The following is a 19,699-nucleotide window of genomic DNA, read 5'->3' on the forward strand; positions in this document are numbered from 1 at the left end:
AGAGAGAGAAGCCACTCTAGCTCCCGGCGGATCTACGCAGGTCCTGTTCCTTTTCCTGGTTCTTGGCTGCTTGCCTCTTCAGCTATTCTGGATCCTCCTCATACTAGCTCACCAGATCCCTGTGTCTGTTAAACATGATAAGCAGAAAGGAGGTCTTTGTGTGACAGCTCAGCTGCCTCGCATGGGCCCTCTAATAACAGTGACTTCCTGTTGGGAGAGCTCAGCTTGCTTTGCATGGGCCCTCTAATAACAGCAACTTCCTGTTCAGAGAGCTCAGCTTGCCTAGCATGGGCCCTCTAATAAGGGAGAGCTCAGCTTGCATAGCAAGAGCCCTCTAATAAGGGAGAACTCAATTTGCCACGCATGGGCCCTCTAATAACAGCAACTTCCTGTTGTGTGTAGGAGGAGAGGAGGGGAGAGGAGAAGGTGAGGGGGGTGAGGGCGTGAGGTTAATGACAGGCGGGGGCAAGACCCAGGAGGGGGAGAGGAGGAAAGTGGGGGAGCTGTAGTTACAGTGCTCCTGTCTGTAAAACTCCTTGTATACAAACAGCTAAGTGGGATGTATTATTACACAGGGGAGGGAGGGGAGAGGAGAGGAGAGGAGAGGAGAGGAGAGGAGAGGAGAGGAGAGGAGAGGAGAGGAGAGGAGAGGAGAGGAGAGGAGAGGAGAGGAGAGGAGAGGAGAGGAGAGGAGAGGAGAGGAGAGGAGAGAGGAGAGGAGAGGAGAGGAGAGGAGAGGAGAGGAGAGGAGAGGAGAGGAGAGGAGGGGAATCTAGAGTAAGTTGTATCCCCTTCCCAACCCACATGGCGGAGGTTGTGGGTTCAATTCCCACGGGGATCATGGTTGCTTACTGGTATAGAAGGTGTTTGGAGCCTGCTGGCCTTCAAACTGCTGCATGAGGAGACTGCTGGTCTGGTTGTCATGACGAAGCCATAGAGCCACTCCCAAGATCACACCTCCAGCCAACTGTCAGGGAGGAGAGAGAGATCTTCAGCACAGATCCTGTCAGAATTGGACCCTGACAGTAAATCTCAGAACGACAAACAAATTATGGTGTTCCAAAAAAGGTCCAGTAGCCAAGACATCAAATACAAATTCTATCTAGACGCTGTCGCACTAAAGCACACCGAGAATTACACCTACCTCGGCCTAAATATCAACACCACAGGTAACTTCCACAAGGCTGTGAACAATCTAAGCAACAAGGGAAAAAGAGCATTCTATGCCATAAAAAGGAACATGAAACTCCACATCACAATTAGGATCTGGCTAAAAAATACTTTCATCGGTTATAGAACCCATTGCCCTTTATGGTTGTAAGGTCTGGGGTCGTTCACCAACCAAGAATTCACTAAATGGGACAAACACCCAATTGAGACTCAGCATGCAGAACTCTGCAAAAAACCCAAACAACCCCAAACTCTGCAAAACCCCAAACACTGCATGCAGAGCAGAAGTATGAAAGGAAGCGATGCCCACACATTCCACCACAACGCCCTCACCTACAGAAAGATGAACCTAGAGAAGAGTCCCCTCAGTCATCTGGTTCTGGGGATCTGTTCACAAACACAAATAGACCCCACAGAGCCCCAGGACAGAAACACAGACCCCCCCAAATTATGAGAAAGCAAAGAATCAACCAAACAAAACAGAGCAAACTAGAATGCTATTTGGCCATAAACAGATGACTGACCCCAATTTTTTTTTAAATCCTTAACTATGTACAGACTCAATGAGCATAGCCTTGCTATTGAGAAAGGTCACTGTAGGCAAACGTATGACCATCTTCGACACATACAGTGCCTTGCGAAAGTATTCGGCCCCCTTGAACTTTGCGACCTTTTGCCACATTTCAGGCTTCAAACATAAAGATATAAAACTGTATTTTTTTGTGAAGAATCAACAACAAGTGGGACACAATCATGAAGTGGAACGACATTTATTGGATATTTCAAACTTTTTGAACAAATCAAAAACTGAAAAATTGGGCGTGCAAAATTATTCAGCCCCTTTACTTTCAGTGCAGCAAACTCTCTCCAGAAGTTCAGTGAGGATCTCTGAATGATCCAATGTTGACCTAAATGACTAATGATGATAAATACAATCCACCTGTGTGTAATCAAGTCTCCGTATAAATGCACCTGCACTGTGATAGTCTCAGAGGTCCGTTAAAAGTGCAGAGAGCATCATGAAGAACAAGGAACACACCAGGCAGGTCCGAGATACTGTTGTGAAGAAGTTTAAAGCTGGATTTGGATACAAAAATATTTCCCAAGCTTTAAACATCCCAAGGAGCACTGTGCAAGCGATAATATTGAAATGGAAGGAGTATCAGACCACTGCAAATCTACCAAGACCTGGCCGTCCCTCTAAACTTTCAGCTCATACAAGGAGAAGACTGATCAGAGATGCAGCCAAGAGGCCCATGATCACTCTGGATGAACTCAAGAGATCTACAGCTGAGGTGGGAGGCTCTGTCCATTTTGCACAAATCTGGCCTTTATGGAAGAGTGGCAAGACGAAAGCCATTTCTTAAAGATATCCATAAAAAGTGTCGTTTAAAGTTTGCCACAAGCCACCTGGGAGACACACCAAACATGTGGAAGAAGGTGCTCTGGTCAGATGAATCCAAAATTGAACTTTTTGGCAACAATGCAAAACGTTATGTTTGGCGTAAAAGCAACACAGCTCATCACCCTGAACACACCATCCCCACTGTCAAACATGGTGGTGGCAGCATCATGGTTTGGGCCTGCTTTTCTTCAGTAGGGACAGGGAAGATGGTTAAAATTGATGGGAAGATGGATGGAGCCAAATACAGGGCCATTCTGGAAGAAAACCTGATGGAGTCTGCAAAAGACCTGAGACTGGGACGGAGATTTGTCTTCCAACAAGACAATGATCCAAAACATAAAGCAAAATCTACAATGGAATGATTCAAAAATAAACATATCCAGGTGTTAGAATGGCCAAGTCAAAGTCCAGACCTGAATCCAATCGAGAATCTGTGGAAAGAACTGAAAACTGCTGTTCACAAATGCTCTCCATCCAACCTCACTGAGCTCGAGCTGTTTTGACTGAAAACATTTCAGTCTCTCGATGTGCAAAACTGATAGAGACATAGCCCATGCGACTTACAGCTGTAATCGCAGCAAAAGGTGGCGCTACAAAGTATTAACTTAAGGGGGCTGAATAATTTTGCGCGCCCAATTTTTCAGTTTTCGATTTGTTAAAAAGTTTGAAATATCCATTAAATCTCGTTCCACTTCATGATTATGTCCCACTTGTTGTTGATTCTTCACAAAAAAATACAGTTTTATATCTTTATGTTTGAAGCCTGAAATGTGGCAAAAGGTCGCAAAGTTCAAGGGGGCCGAATACTTTCGCAAGGCACTGTATTTCCCACAGACCCACAAAAGAAATGGAAAACAAATCAAACATAGATAAACTCCCATAAATGTTAGGAAAAATACAGCAGTGTACCATCACAGCAGCACGATTTGTGGCCCGTCGCCATGAGAAAAGGGCAACCAGTGAAGAACAAACAACATTGTAAATTACAACCCATATTTATCTGTTTTTCCCCCCCCTTTCATCCTTCAGTTATTTGTACACTGTTTTCCCTTGCCTCTGTTCTTCTGCTTGCTCTTTTGGGGTCTAGGCCGGGTAGCCTAGTGGTTAGAGCGTTGGTCTTGTATCCGGAAAGTTCAAACCCCCGAGCTGACAAGGTACAAATCTGTTGTTCTGCCCCTGAACAGGCAGTTAACCCACTGTTCCTAGGCCGTCATTGAAAATAAGAATTTGATCTTAACTGACTTGCCTAGTTAAATAAAGGTTAAATAAAAAATGTAAAAAATGTAAAAACTGTAAAGCATTCTGTGACTATTGTTACCGTCTCCAATCTGTCAGCGTTTGTGAAAACCTTTCAGCACATGTTGCTCATATCTGTCCTGCACTTCATTGTTCTAGAATCAAGAAGCAGGAAACTGAATCCTCAATGGGACAAAGGGGGGACCAGAGAAAAATAAAAACCGTCAGGGTTTTAATAAATTAAATCACTAAAGCAGGAAACAGTCAATCAAAAAGAAAACTAGTGTCCAGGATATGCTGCATGAGTTTTATGCCGATTTCACATACTGATACAGTTTCTTAAATGTAATGGCAATAGAGATACCCAAAAGTAACTGCTGTTCATGTATAATTACATGATTGATTCTGACATGCTAAAACTTGGTATATTTGGAAAGAAGACATCTGGTACCAATTAAATCTACTTTTGAATATAGTCTAAACACTACCAAACAACCACAGTTACAGAATCTAGCTACTGCAGTTAGTTTGACAAGGAAGTGTGTGGGAACAAAGGAAATGTCCAAGAGAAACAGACTCCCTCTCCTCCACCTTCTGGTTCCCCTTCCCCCCCTCCCCCCATCAGTCCATGGTTCAAATGGTATTTCAAAAAAATATTACAAATACTAACACTGTGCTAGATTGAGTTTGTCTGGTGCAGTGGAACTAATAGAATAGTCCCGAAAGTGCAAATGTCGCCCACCTGGGACAGATGTAGTAGGTGCTTATATTCCTCCTATTTCACATTATTATTATCATTATTATCATTATTATTATCACCTGTGAATTAGAATTTTTTTCCCGCAAATCCCAACTCCCCCTGAGACAGCCTCGGAGAGTGGGGTCCCAGCTAGGGTCAGACATTATCAACGGTGACCTTCGGGTAATTAGGGTCAAGTCCCAACTCCCCCCGAGACAGCCTCGGAGAGTGGGGTCCCAGCCAGTGGGGTCCCAGCCAGTGGGGTCCCAGCCAGTGGGGTCCCAGCCAGTGGGGTCCCAGCTAGGGTCAGACATTATCAACGGTGACCTTCGGGTAATTAGGGTCAAGTTCCTTGCACAAAGGCACATCGAACAGATTTTTCACATTGTCTGCTCAGGGATTTGAGTAAACATGTTGATCATGGCAATCATGCTGACCCTGTTGATCCTGTTGACCCTGTTGATCATTATAATCATGCAGACCCTGTTGATCCTGTTGACCCTGTTGATCATTACAATCCTGTTGATCATGATAATCATGCTGACCCTGTTGATCCTGTTGACCCTGTTGATCATTATAATCCTGTTGATCATGCTGACCCTGTTGATCCTGTTGACCCTGTTGATCATTACAATCCTGTCGATCATGATAATCATGCTGACCGTGTTGATTCTGTTGACCCTGTTGATCATTATAATCCTGTTGATCATGATAATCATGCTGACCCTGTTGATCCTGTTGACCCTGTTGATCATTATAATCCTGTTGATCATGATAATCATGCTGGCCCTGTTGATCCTGTTGACCCTGTTGATCATTATAATCCTGCTGATCATGATAATCATGCTGACCCTGTTGATCCTGTTGACCCTGTTGATCATTATAATCCTGTTGATCCTGTTGATCATGATAATCATGCTGACCCTGTTGATCCTGTTGATCATGATGATCTTGTTGATCATGATAATCATGCTGACCCTGTTGATCCTGTTGACCCTGTTGATCATTATAATCCTGTTGATCCTGTTGATCATGATAATCATGCTGGCCCTGTTGATCATGATAATCATGCTGACCCTGTTGATCCTGTTGACCCTGTTGATCATTATAATCCTGTTGATCATGATAATCATGATGATCCTGCTGATCCTGTTGATCATGCTGACCCTGTTGATCCTGTTGATCCTGTTGATCCTGTTGATCATGATAATCATGCTGGCCCTGTTGACCCTGTTGATCATTATAATCCTGTTGATCATGATAATCATGCTGGCCCTGTTGATCCTGTTGACCCTGTTGACCATTATAATCCTGTTGATCCTGTTGATCATGATAATCATGCTGACCCTGTTGATGGGGAAGAGCCAAGATGGAGTCACGATGGCTTCAACACAATGGTGAGGGAGAGCCAAGATGGAGTCACGGTGGCTTCAACACAATGGTGGGGGAGAGCCAAGATGGAGTCAAGGTGGCTTCAACACAATGGTGAGGGAGAGCCAAGATGGAGTCACGGTGGCTTCAACACAATGGTGGGGGAGAGCCAAGATGGAGTCACGATGGCTTCAACGCAATGGTGGGGGAGAGCCAAGATGGAGTCACGGTGGCTTCAACACAATGGTGGAGGAGAGCCAAGATGGAGTCAAGGTAGCTTCAACATGGTGGATCCTACTAGTCACCTAGTGTATATATAAATCATTGATAGTACCGAGTCTAGGACTGGCTTACTTTATTGAGCCACTACAGTTTTCACACGGTCATCAGTTGGACCATTGAAAACAATATCAACAGTGTATGAGATTATCATAAAATAGGCCTGTATCATAACAGTGTTGAATAGTAGATCATTTCAATACCTCAGTGAAACGATCTGGTTACAGAGACGAAATAGATTTAAGGGTGTCATAAAAATTCTGAACGACTCAAAAGTTATATTATAAGTTACAAAAAAACATTCAAGACGCACTTTTTTTTATCAACAAATTAACTACAGACCGAACAAATGTAATGATCATCCCTTTATTAAAACAGCATCGTAATAAAAGAGATTTAAAAAAAGACTCAACTCACCCAGAAAACGAAATTAAAGAAAAAGAGCATGAATTTGACACACTTGTTGCAGCCAACGACAGTCATGACGATCGACTGTTCAGGTCCGCTATTTTAGATAAATAAATTAAGTCTGCAATATACCAATGTGCCCGAGATTCTAAGAAGACGGACCGTTATATCTTCTTCTCGTTCTAAGAACTCGAACTCTGTGCCAGAAATCTCAAGGTATGTCCACCCAGAATTGGTAGAAACTCCTCCTTTAAATGAATGACTGTGTAAACCGAGCCTGGAAACGGCCAGTGATGAGGGTGGTAAAGAGGACAGATGGCTTGTGGTTATTTCTATATTTTTTATTCTTGTTTGTGATTTAAAAAAAAGTTTGTACTCACGGCATCATTTGGGAATGAGAGACCCCGGTCTCGTTAAATAAAAGGGAATAAAAAATATACATCTTCATAAACTACAGGAGTTAGGAGGAACAATATTCTGTTTTTATGCTCAGGGTTTTTGTTTTTGTTTTTGAACACAAACATACCACATTTATTTTCCACCTAAACATCAAGATTAAGCTGCTGCGTTCAACATGTCTCAATATTGAGATAAAAAAAAGAGCATAGGGACTTTTCCCACATATCTAGGCTATGGTCCCTGGTCAAAAGTAGTCCTCTAAATAGGGAATAGGGTTCCACTAAACAAGGAATAGGGTTCCGCTAAATAGGGGATAGGGTTCAGCTAAATAGGGAATAGGGTTCCACTAAACAGGGAATAGGGTTCCACTAAACAGGGCATAGGGTTCCGCTAAACAGGGAATAGGGTTCCACTAAACAGGGAATAGGGTTCCGCTAAACAGGGAATAGGGTTCCGCTAAACAGGGAATAGGGTTCCGCTAAATAGGGAATAGGGTTCCAATAAATAGGGAATAGGGTTCCGCTAAATAGGGAATAGGGTTCCATTAAATAGGGAACAGGGTTCTATTCAATAGCGAATAGGGTTCCACTAAATAGGGAATAGGGTTCCACTAAACAGGGAATAGGATTCCGATAAATAGGGAATAGGGTTCCATTAAATAGGGAACAGGGTTCTATTCAATAGCGAATAGGGTTCCACTAAATAGGGAATATGGAAATATTAAATAGGGAATATGGTTCTCTAGATTGGGAATAGGGTTCTATTCAATAGCAAATAGTGTTCCACTAAATAGGGAATAGGGTTTTATTAAATAGGGAATAGGGTTCCACTAAATAGGGAATAGGGTTACATTAAATAGGAAATATGGTTCCACTAAATAGGTAACAGGGTTCTATTCAATAGTGAATAGGGTTCCACTAAATAGGGAATAGGGTTCCAATAAATAGGGAATAGGGTTTTATTAAATAGGGAATAGGGTTCTATTAAATAGGGAAGAGGATTCCATTTAATAAGGAATAGGACTCTATTAAATAGGGAATATGGTTGCACAAAATAGGGAAGAGGGTTCCACTAAATATGGAACAGGGTTCCACTAAATAGGGAAAAGGGTTCTATTCAATAGCGAATAGGGTTCCACTAAATGGGGAATAGGGTTCTATTCAATAGGGAACGGGTTCCATTAAATAGGGAATAGGGTTCCACTAAATAGGGAAACGGGTTCCACTAAATAGGGAATAGGGTTCTATTCAATAGTGGATAGGGTTCCATGAAATAGGGAATGGGGTTCTATTAAATAAGGAATAGGGTTCCACTAAATAGGGAATAGGGTTCCACTAAATAGGGAATAGGGTTCTATTCAATAGCAGATAGGGTTCCACTAAATAGGGAATAGAGTTCTATTAAATAGGGAATAGGGTTCCACTAAATAGGGAATAGGGCTCTATTCAATAGCAGATAGGGTTCCACTAAATAGGGAAAAGAGTTCTATTCAATTGCGAAAATGGTTCTATTAAATAGGTAACAGGGTTTCACTAAATAGGGAATAGGGTTCTATTCAATAGTGCATAGGGTTCCACTAAATAGGGAATCGGGTTCTATTCAATAGTGAATATGGTTATATTCAATAGTGAATAGGGTTCTATTCAATAGGGATTAGGGTTCCACTAAATAGGGTAAAGGGTTCCACTAAATAGGGAAAAGGGTTATATTCAAAAGCAGATAGGGTTCCACTAAAGAGGGAATAGGGTTCCACTAAATAGGGAATAGGATTCTATTAAATAGGGAATAGGGTTCCACTAAATAGGGAATGGGGTTCTATTCAATAGAGAATTTGGTTTTATTAAATAGGGAATAGGGTTCCACTAAATAGAGAAAATGGTTCCACTAAATAGGGAGTATAGTTCTATTAAATTGCGAAAAGGGTTCTATTAAATAAGGAACAAGGTTCCACTAAATAGGGAATAGGGTTCAACTAAATAGGGAATAGGGTTAAACTAAATAGGGAATAGGGTTCCACTAAATAGGGAATAGGGTTCCACTAAATAGGGAAAAGGGTTCTATTTGGGATGCAGACATAGTGAAATGTCATTGTAATGGATCATAACAGGCACATGCAGGGAACTACAGTACATGGGCAACACCGCTCTCTGTTGGCAATGCCAATAACAACACCATCATGACTTACTCCCACCATATGGTGATGAGAGAGAGGGAACTGAATGTATAGACTGTTGTGGCATCACTGGCCTTCTGTGTCTTTGTTCATAGGAAATCACGTTGTATAAAGAGGGGGCACACATTGCGTTTCCATTCATCTGATGGTACTGTATCTCTCTAATAATTCTCAAATGGATGAATTAATTTCAGTGTTTAATATAGCATTGATTTTTGCATTTAGCCAAGTGGTTTCAGGGTCATACCCTCATAAAACGATTGACTATGTCAGGCTGTCTAACTGCATATGGTCCAAAATACTGAGGCTATACGTCCTGTACAAAGACATGGAGGAAGTGAAAGGAAAGGAAAAGGGAGGGGGGAGCGGGTGGCGGTGCCTGGCTGCATGGAGGCAAACAATCAGTGAATGCATGAACTCAGAAGACAGTTTCAACAAACAATGGTTCTGACTGGGAATGCTCCATATCATTCTCCACGCGTATTCTCCTTCTTCCTATTCTTCTTCTTCCACGGTGTTTCCAGAACAACCGCGTCTCTTCTTCGAGTCAATTCGGAGGATTCTCAAGAGAATCATCACCGCGAGCATTGCTCAGTCAGAGAACACAGAGGACGTGCGCGTACCTTCCTGCCTCCTGTCCTTCCGTGTTCATACTTCATATGGTGTCACAGTGGACTGCTCGCTCTCCTGCAGTCTCGAACACGAGATAATCACAGGCATTGATCCGCTAAAAATGCATACATGAAAATAACAATTTACCCCGCTGAAGATAAACACAGTCACAGTCATCTGCGCGTTTGGGAAAATGCGCGGCGCCTGATCTTGTCCTAGTAGGCTAAAGCTACCGGTTGCTGTCCACCGTTTCTTTCAACGGAAAACTTGATTTGAATGTGTCGTTTTTGGGAGAGAAGGTAAGCGACAGTAGATACATGAGAGGAAGGATACCATTCTAAATAGCAAGCAGAGTGTCTCTGAGAGAGAGAGAGAGAGAGAGACAGAGAGAGAGAGAGACAGAGAGAGAGAGAGATAGAGAGAGAGAGAGAGAGAGAGACAGAGAGAGAGAGAGAGAGAGAGAGAAGGGGAGAGAGACAGAGACAGAGAGACAGAGAGAGACAGAGAGACAGAGAGAGAGAGAGAGACAGAGAGACAGAGAGAGAGAGAGACAGAGAGAGAGAGAGACAGAGAGAGAGAGAGAGACAGAGAGAGAAACAGAGAGAGAGAGAGACAGAGAGACAGAGAGAGAGAGAGAAAGAGAGAGAGAGAGAGAGACAGAGAGAGAGAGAGAGAGACCGGTGCTGTCCTTTCAGCACCACACCCGCAGTCACCTTGCTGTCTATGAATATCATTAACAGGTTCTACCAAAACCACCACAACAGGAAGAGAGTCTTTGTGCTGGATTCGGATTAGAAAGAATGAACAACACCCATTTTTATCTTCTTCACCTTTTGGATTTAAACCACCATCCATTGTTGTGGATTTAAACCACCATCCATTGTTAATGGCATGCCATTGGCTACACTTGCTATCATTTTGGATTTAAATGTTTTCCCTCCGGTAGGTCTTGTGGGTTGATTTTCATGACAGGTTGTAGAAACATTGGGGCATCCGGCATCATCATTGGGAATATGTGCTGATTAGTCCTATAGGCCTGCACTTATTATTTAGGATATATATATAGCCTGCAACCAGCAGCAGCCTAGCCGTATCTCTTCCCTCTTCCTCCCCTGGTAACACCGGTTGTGCATGTGTTGCACGCGTTTTTTCCCCCCTCCCACTGTGGCGTGCGGTGCTCATAGAGTGTCCGTTGTGATGCTGGGAACTTATTGGAGACATGCCTAAGGGACGCAATGGGCTTGAGCGACGAAAAGGATCGCATTGTGATAAACGTGGGAGGGACCAAGCACCAGACATACCGCGGTACCCTACGGACCCTGCCTGGCACCCGCTTATCCTGTCTGGCCGAACCCGACGCGCCTAGTCACTTCGACTGGGACGACAAACATGAGGAATTCTTTTTCGACCGCCATCCTGCCGTTTTCGCCCATATCCTTAACTATTACCGGACCGGTAAACTACACTGCCCTGCCGATGTCTGCGGGCCTCTTTACGAGGAGGAATTGGCATTCTGGGGCATCGATGAGACGGACGTGGAGCCTTGCTGCTGGATGACCTATAGCCAGCATCGGGAGGCGGAGGAAGCGCTCGATAGTTTCGGCGGGGGTGCCCTGCTCGACTTAACCAGTAATGACGATCAGGACCCGGAGGTCGTGACCGACCCGGGGGATGTGGTTGGTGATGAGGCAGATGAGATGACGAGGAGACTGGCGCAGGGGGACTCTACCGACATAAAGGCGAGGGGGCTGTGGGGTCGTTGGCAGAAACGCATGTGGGCTCTGTTTGAAGACCCCTACTCTTCTAAATATGCAAGGGTGAGTATAGATATTTATCTACTGTCCATAATGTCTATTTTCCTTTCCAATTGATATTAAGCCTAATGATGGATATGCGGTCAATGATGAATGAGAGATTTATAGAGATGGAGATTGATAGAGGACTTCCAGCCATGTGATGTGGAGGAGGTCTGTGTGAGAGTGACCTTGAGATGGTAGGCTAGTCTACTCCCCAGGGACTCATCAGGGAGCTCTACAGCAGGAGAATGCTATTGTAACATTCAAGTGGAAGGAATAAATGTTGACCAATGGATCCTAACTACTAGCCTATTTTTACACCTAGATTGTGGTCCATGGGACTCTGATCAAAAGTAGGACACTGAATAGGGAACCATCAGGGACACAGATGATGTCAACAACAAAACAACAGAGAAAGACGAGTGTAATCTCACCACGAGTATTATAACCTTTTCTTACTAAGCCGACCCAAACCGTGTCAAGCTGAGCTGTACTGGCCTGTTTGAGCATCTACCATGGTTCTTGGAACAGTGCTGGAAAGGACAATGAGAAAAGAAAATATCAAAGACAGCACAGTGTGCCTATGGTTCAGGTTTTGTGACAATAGTGTGAAAAGGTGCTATATGTCTTTGTACCAAGAACCTCCTGAACATGAGGTTAGCTTACCTGGGATGTTGGTATTTATGTTGGCATTTAGTTTGGTTAAACAAGGTCTATGAATCCTCTTGGACTAGCCTGGGGACAGAACTGTCTGTGCTGTCTTAGTGAGTGTGACAATGGCCATAGGAGTTGGCAAGACAGCACCAACCAGGCTACTCATGGACATGAGACTAGAATACCTGGGTGGGATGTGGACAGTTTGAGAATACCTGGGTGGGATGTGGACAGTTTGAGAATACCTGGGTGGGATGTGGACAGTTTGAGAATACCTGGGAGGTTGGCAGTTTGAGAATACCTGGGAGGTTGGCAGTTTGAGAATACCTGGGAGGTTGGCAGTTTGAAAATACCTGGGAAGTTGGCAGTTTGAGAATACCTGGGAAGTTGGCAGTTTGAGAATACCTGGGAGGTTGGCAGTTTGAGAATACCTGGGAGGTTGGCAGTTTGAGAATACCTGGGAGGTTGGCAGTTTGAGAATACCTGGGAGGTTGGCAGTTTGAGAATACCTGGGAAGTTGGCAGTTTGAGAATACCTGGGAGGTTGGCAGTTTGAGAATACCTGGGAAGTGGACAGTTAGTGTTGATTAGAATACCTGGCTGGGTGGATATTGGTAGTTAGTGTTGGTTAGAATACCTGGCTGGGTTTGATATAGGCAGTTAGTGTTGATTAGAATACCTGGCTGGGTGGATATTGGCAGTTAGTGTTGATTAGAATACCTGGCTGGGTGGATATTGGTAGTTAGTGTTGATTAGAATACCTGGCTGGGTTTGATATTGGCAGTTAGTGTTGATTAGAATACCTGACTGGGTTTGATATTGGCAGTTAGTGTTGGTTAGAATACCTGACTGGGTTTGATATTGGCAGTTAGTGTTGGTTAGAATACCTGGCTGGGTTTGATATTGGCAGTTAGTGTTGATTAGAATACCTGACTGGGTGGATATTGGTAGTTAGTGTTGATTAGAATACCTGGCTGGGTGGATATTGGCAGTTAGTGTTGATTAGAATACCTGGCTGGGTGGATATTGGCAGTTAGTGTTGATTAGAATACCTGGCTGGGTTTGATATAGGCAGTTAGTGTTGATTAGAATACCTGGCTGGGTTTGATATTGGCAGTTAGTGTTGATTAGAATACCTGGCACGGTTTGATATAGGCAGTTAGTGTTGATTAGAATACCTGGCTGGGTTTGATATTGGCAGTTAGTGTTGATTAGAATACCTGGCTGGGTGGATATAGGCAGTTAGTGTTGATTAGAATACCTGGCTGGGTTTGATATTGGCAGTTAGTGTTGGTTAGAATACCTGGCTGGGTTTGATATAGGCAGTTAGTGTTGATTAGAATACCTGGCTGGGTTTGATATTGGCAGTTAGTGTTGGTTAGAATACCTGGCTGGGTGGATATAGGCAGTTAGTGTTGATTAGAATACCTGGCTGGGTTTGATATTGGCAGTTAGTGTTGGTTAGAATACCTGGCTGGGTGGATATAGGCAGTTAGTGTTGATTAGAATACCTGGCTGGGTTTGATATTGGTAGTTAGTGTTGGTTAGAATACCTGGCTGGGTTTGATATTGGCAGTTAGTGTTGATTAGAATACCTGGCTGGGTTTGATATTGGCAGTTAGTGTTGATTAGAATACCTGGCTGGGTTTGATATTGGCAGTTAGTGTTGGTTAGAATACCTGACTGGGTTTGATATTGGCAGTTAGTGTTGGTTAGAATACCTGGCTGGGTGGATATTGGTAGTTAGTGTTGGTTAGAATACCTGGCTGGGTGGATCTGGTGGTTGATTAGAATACCTGGCAGGGTGGATCTGGTGGTTGATTAGAATACCTGGCTGGGTGGATCTGGTGGTTGATTAGAATACCTGGCTGGGTGGATATTGGCAGGTAGTGTTGGTTAAATAGGTCAGGTCAGCATGTTGAGTAAAAGCAGATCTTTAGCGCCAGCAGCAGTTGGCAGTATCTGATGGCAGACCTCCAGACTGACATAGTACACAGTTTGCTGCTCCACGGTTGGAGAGAAGAGGTTCTTGGACCTGTGATTACGGGCAGGCTTCCACCTGGCCTGGTCCTATGGTCCTCGATGGTGGTGATAGTGAAACGAGTTTGCACCCTAAGACATTTTGGTAACATTTTATTTGAAGCATTATAACTTGTAAGTAAAGCCTGCTGGTATAATGCATTATAACTTGTTGTAAGTAAAGCCTGCTGGTATAATGCATTATAACTTGCTGTAAGTAAAGCCTGCTGGTATAATGCATTATAACTTGTTGTAAGTAAAGCCTGCTGGTATAATGCATTATAACTTCTGGTAAGTAAAGCCTGCTGGTATAGTGCATTATAACTTGTTGTAAGTAAAGCCTGCTGGTATAATGCATTATAACTTGCTGTAAGTAAAGCCTGCTGGTATAGTGCATTATAACTTGTTGTAAGTAAAGCCTGCTGGTATAATACATTATAACTTGCTGTCAGTAAAGCCTGCCGTTATAATGCATTATAACTTGCTGTAAGTAAAGCCTGCTGGTATAATGCATTATAACTTCTGGTAAGTAAAGCCTGCTGGTATAGTGCATTATAACTTGTTGTAAGTAAAGCCTGCTGGTATAATGCATTATAACTTGCTGTCAGTAAAGCCTGCCGTTATAATGCATTATAACTTGCTGTAAGTAAAGCCTGCTGGTATAATGCATTATAACTTCTGGTAAGTAAAGCTTGCTGGTATAATGCATTATAACTTGCTGTAATTAAAGCCTGCTGGTATAATGCATTATAACTTGCTGTAAGTAAAGCCTGCTGGTATAATGCATTATAACGTGCTGTAAGTAAAGCCTGCTGGTATAGTGCATTATAACTTGTTGTAAGTAAAGCCTGCTGGTATAATGCATTATAACTTGTAAGTAAAGCCTGCTGTTATAATGCATTATAACTTGCTGTAAGTAAAGCCTGCTGTTATAATGCATTATAACTTGTAAGTAAAGCCTGCTGGTATAATGCATTATAACTTGCTGTAAGTAAAGCCTGCTGTTATAATGCATTATAACTTGCTGTAAGTAAAGCCTGCTATTATAATGCATTATAACTTGCTGTAAGTAAAGCCTGCTGGTATAATGCATTATAACTTGCTGTAAGTAAAGCCTGCTGTTATAATGCATTATAACTTGTAAGTAAAGCCTGCTGGTATAATGCATTATAACTTGCTGTAAGTAAAGCCTGCTGTTATAATGCATTATAACTTGCTGTAAGTAAAGCCTGCTATTATAATGCATTATAACTTGCTGTAAGTAAAGCCTGCTGGTATAATGCATTATAACTTGCTGTAAGTAAAGCCTGCTGTTATAATGCATTATAACTTGCTGTAAGTAAAGCCTGCTGTTATAATGCATTATAACTTGTAAGTAAAGCCTGCTGGTATAATGCATTATAACTTGTTGTAAGTAAAGCCTGCTGTTATAATGCATTATAACTTGTTGTCAGTAAAGCCTGCTGGTAAAATGCATTATAACTTGCTGTAAGTAAAGCCTGCTGTTATAATGCATTATAACTTGTAAGTAAAGCCTGCTGGTATAATGCATTATAACTTGCTGTAAGTAAAGCCTGCTGGTATAATTCATTATAACTTGCTGTAAGTAAAGCCTGCTGGTATAATGCATTATAACTTGCTGTAAGTAAAGCCTGCTGGTATAGTGCATTATAACTTGTTGTAAGTAAAGCCTGCTGGTATAATGCATTATAACTTGCTGTAAGTAAAGCCTGCTGGTATAGTGCATTATAACTTGTTGTAAGTAAAGCCTGCTGGTATAATGCATTATAACTTGCTGTAAGTAAAGCCTGCTGTTATAATGCATTATAACTTGCTGTAAGTAAAGCCTGCTGTTATAATGCATTATAACTTGTAAGTAAAGCCTGCTGTTATAATGCATTATAACTTGTAAGTAAAGCCTGCTGTTATGCATTATAACTTGTTGTAAGTAAAGCCTGCTGTTATAATGCATTATAACTTGCTGTAAGTAAAGCCTGCTGTTATAATGCATTATAACTTGCTGTAAGTAAAGCCTGCTGTTATAATGCATTATAACTTGCTGTAAGTAAAGCCTGCTGTTATAATGCATTATAACTTGTTGTCAGTATGTATGAAATCATATAATACTCTTAATAAGGCTTGTAAAGTATCAACATTTTAAATTGAGTGAAAATGGCTGGTATAGTCAGGATGAGTATTAGATGATTATAAGACATTATAAAGGATTATACATGACAAGTCTAACCATGTATTGTAACTGCATCACAATGCTCCAAGTAGAAGGTTTCTATTATCTAATATTTCCCACTTTTTAGTCCAGCCAGGTGAAACCCTCTACCCAAATACTGCAGTCTGTGTGTCGTGCTGCTCCTGCAGCTGTGTGACATGGCGATTGATAGAATTACAGGATAAGGTTGGCACACGGCCAATCAACATGAAGTTAACACTCTGATGTTATCACCCACTATAAAAGTACGAGAATTTACAGGTCCAGAACTACACAACACCATTGAGATCAGAAATACAGTTGATTATTAATTGAGTAGCTGTTCAGATTGGAGTTGTTGATTGATTGTTTGGCTCTTGTTGTGTGGTAGACACGGACGACAAGTTGATTGGTGAGTGTTGATTATTAATTGAGTAGCCGTTCAGATTGGAGTTGTTGATTGATTGTTTGGCTCTTGTTGTGTGGTAGACACGGACGACAAGTTGATTGGTGAGTGTTGATTATTAATTGAGTAGCCGTTCAGATTGGAGTTGTTGATTGATTGTTTGGCTCTTGTTGTGTGGTAGACATGGAACCATTCAGAGCTGCCATGCATTTCAGTGTGAGAGCCACATCAAATCAAATCAAATCAAATCAAATCAAATGTATTTGTCACATACACATGGTTAGCAGATGTTAATGCGAGTGTAGCGAAATGCTTGTGCTTCTAGTTCCGACAATGCAGTAATAACGAACAAGTGATCTAACTAACAATTCCCAAAAAAACTACTGTCTTATACACAGTGTAAGGGGATAAAGAATATGTACATAAAGATATATGAATGAGTGATGGTACAGAGCAGCATAGGCAAGATACAGTAGATGATATCGAGTACAGTATATACATATGAGATGAGTATGTAAACCAAGTGGCATAGTTAAAGTGGCTAGTGATACATGTATTACATAAGGATGCAGTCGATGATATAGAGTACAGTATCTACGTATGCATATGAGATGAATAATGTAGGGTAAGTAACATTATATAAGGTAGCATTGTTTAAAGTGGCTAGTGATATATTTACATCATTTCCCATCAATTCCCATGATTAAAGTGGCTGGAGTAGAGTCAGTGGCATTGACAGTGTGTTGGCAGTAGCCACTCAATGTTAGTGGTGGCTGTTTAACAGTCTGATGGCCTTGAGATAGAAGCTGTTTTTCAGTCTCTCGGTCCCAGCTTTGATGCACCTGTACTGACCTCGCCTTCTGGATGACAGCGGGGTGAACAGGCAGTGGCTCGAGTGGTTGATGTCCTTGATGATCTTTATGGCCTTCCTGTAGCATCGGGTGGTGTAGGTGTCCTGGAGGGCAGGTAGTTTGCCCCCGGTGATGCGTTGTGCAGACCTCACTACCCTCTGGAGAGCCTTACGGTTGAGGGTGGTGCAGTTGCCATACCAGGCGGTGATACAGCCCGCCAGGATGCTCTCGATTGTGCATCTGTAGAAGTTTGTGAGTGCTTTTGGTGACAAGCCGAATTTCTTCAGCCTCCTGAGGTTGAAGAGGCGCTGCTGCGCCTTCCTCACGATGCTGTCTGTGTGAGTGGACCAATTCAGTTTGTCTGTGATGTGTATGCCGAGGAACTTAAAACTTGCTACCCTCTCCACTACTGTTCCATCGATGTGGATGGGGGGGTGTTCCCTCTGCTGTTTCCTGAAGTCCACAATCATCTCCTTAGTTTTGTTGACGTTGAGTGTGAGGTTATTTTCCTGACACCACACTCCGAGGGCCCTCACCTCCTCCCTGTAGGCCGTCTCGTCGTTGTTGGTAATCAAGCCTACCACTGTTGTGTCGTCCGCAAACTTGATGATTGAGTTGGAGGCGTGCGTGGCCACGCAGTCGTGGGTGAACAGGGAGTACAGGAGAGGGCTCAGAACGCACCCTTGTGGGGCCCCAGTGTTGAGGATCAGCGGGGAGGAGATGTTGTTGCCTACCCTCACCACCTGGGGGCGGCCCGTCAGGAAGTCCAGTACCCAGTTGCACAGGGCGGGGTCGAGACCCAGGGTCTCGAGCTTGATGACGAGCTTGGAGGGTACTATGGTGTTGAATGCCGAGCTGTAGTCGATGAACAGCATTCTCACATAGGTATTCCTCTTGTCCAGATGGGTTAGGGCAGTGTGCAGTGTGGTTGAGATTGCATCGTCTGTGGACCTATTTGGGCGGTAAGCAAATTGGAGTGGGTCAAGGGTGTCAGGTAGGGTGGAGGTGATATGGTCCTTGACTAGTCTCTCAAAGCACTTCACATATTACCGTGAAAGCTATATATTTAATTGTGAAAGCCAATAAGCTATACATTTCAGTGTGAGCAAGACAGGACCTCAGCAGTGAAGTTTGACAGAGCTTTATTTATGGAGAACAGAATGTAATTGACTAGGACTAAATCACTGTTAATTATAGGCAGTATTCAGCTAGATTCAGATTCAGAATTCTGTGTGGTTCAGATTCAGATTTCTGTTTGATTCAGGTTTGATTCAGATTCAGATGTGATTCAGTTTCACATTGTAATGAAGTAGAGCAAGGTTTGACAGAGCTTGAAGCACGGCATGTGGTTAATTATTCCAAGTGTTAATTACAGACTGTAGTATTCACAGTGGGCACATCACGTGACAGTGGAACAACCCCCTATCACCGTCTCTGTTTTTTTATTTAACCTTTATTTAACTAGGTTAAGTCATAGTGAACATCAACTAGCATTAGCCAAACAGGGCAACAACTAAGAAATATAAACCTAGTCATTATCTAGTCTTTCTACTTCTATGGGCAAAACAACCCTGATCGTCACCATAGAGGCCAAAACAACCCTGGTTGTCACTATGGAGGACAAAACAACCCTGATCATCACTATGGAGGACAAAACAACCCTGATCAACCCTGATCGTCACCATAGTGGACAAAACATCCCTGATCATCACTATGGAGGACAAAACAACCCTGATCGTCACTATGGAGGACAAAAAAACCCTGATCATCACTATGGAGGACAAAACAACCCTGATCGTCACTATGGAGGACAAAACAACCCTGATCGTCACTATGGAGGACAAAACAACCCTGATCATCACTATGGAGGACAAAACAACCCTGATCGTCACTATGGAGGACAAAACAACCCTGATCGTCACTATAGTGGACAAAACAACCCTGATCAACCCTGATCGTCACCATAGAGGACAAAA

General features: G+C 42.7%; 2 protein-coding genes across 2 annotated transcripts in view; one reads left to right on the forward strand and one right to left on the reverse strand.

Moving 5' to 3' along the window:
* Positions 1-6,871, reverse strand: part of LOC109879458 (CD81 antigen) — a 28,389-nt gene extending 21,518 nt beyond the window's left edge. The window contains exons 1-2 of the mRNA XM_020471623.2: positions 6,618-6,871; positions 853-967 (exon numbers count right to left, since the gene is read on the reverse strand). Coding sequence (XP_020327212.1) covers positions 853-967; positions 6,618-6,683 — 181 coding nt within the window. The 5' untranslated portion in view covers positions 6,684-6,871. The remainder of the gene's footprint in view (positions 1-852; positions 968-6,617) is intronic.
* Positions 6,872-10,400: 3,529 nt separating this feature from the next.
* Positions 10,401-19,699, forward strand: part of LOC109879455 (potassium voltage-gated channel subfamily C member 1) — an 88,382-nt gene continuing 79,083 nt past the window's right edge. The window contains exon 1 of the mRNA XM_031801557.1: positions 10,401-11,609. Within this exon, the coding sequence (XP_031657417.1) occupies positions 11,028-11,609 (582 nt within the window). The 5' untranslated portion in view covers positions 10,401-11,027. The remainder of the gene's footprint in view (positions 11,610-19,699) is intronic.

Source organism: Oncorhynchus kisutch, linkage group LG22 (genome assembly GCF_002021735.2).
Source record: "Oncorhynchus kisutch isolate 150728-3 linkage group LG22, Okis_V2, whole genome shotgun sequence".
In the NCBI taxonomy this organism is placed as follows: domain Eukaryota; kingdom Metazoa; phylum Chordata; class Actinopteri; order Salmoniformes; family Salmonidae; genus Oncorhynchus; species Oncorhynchus kisutch.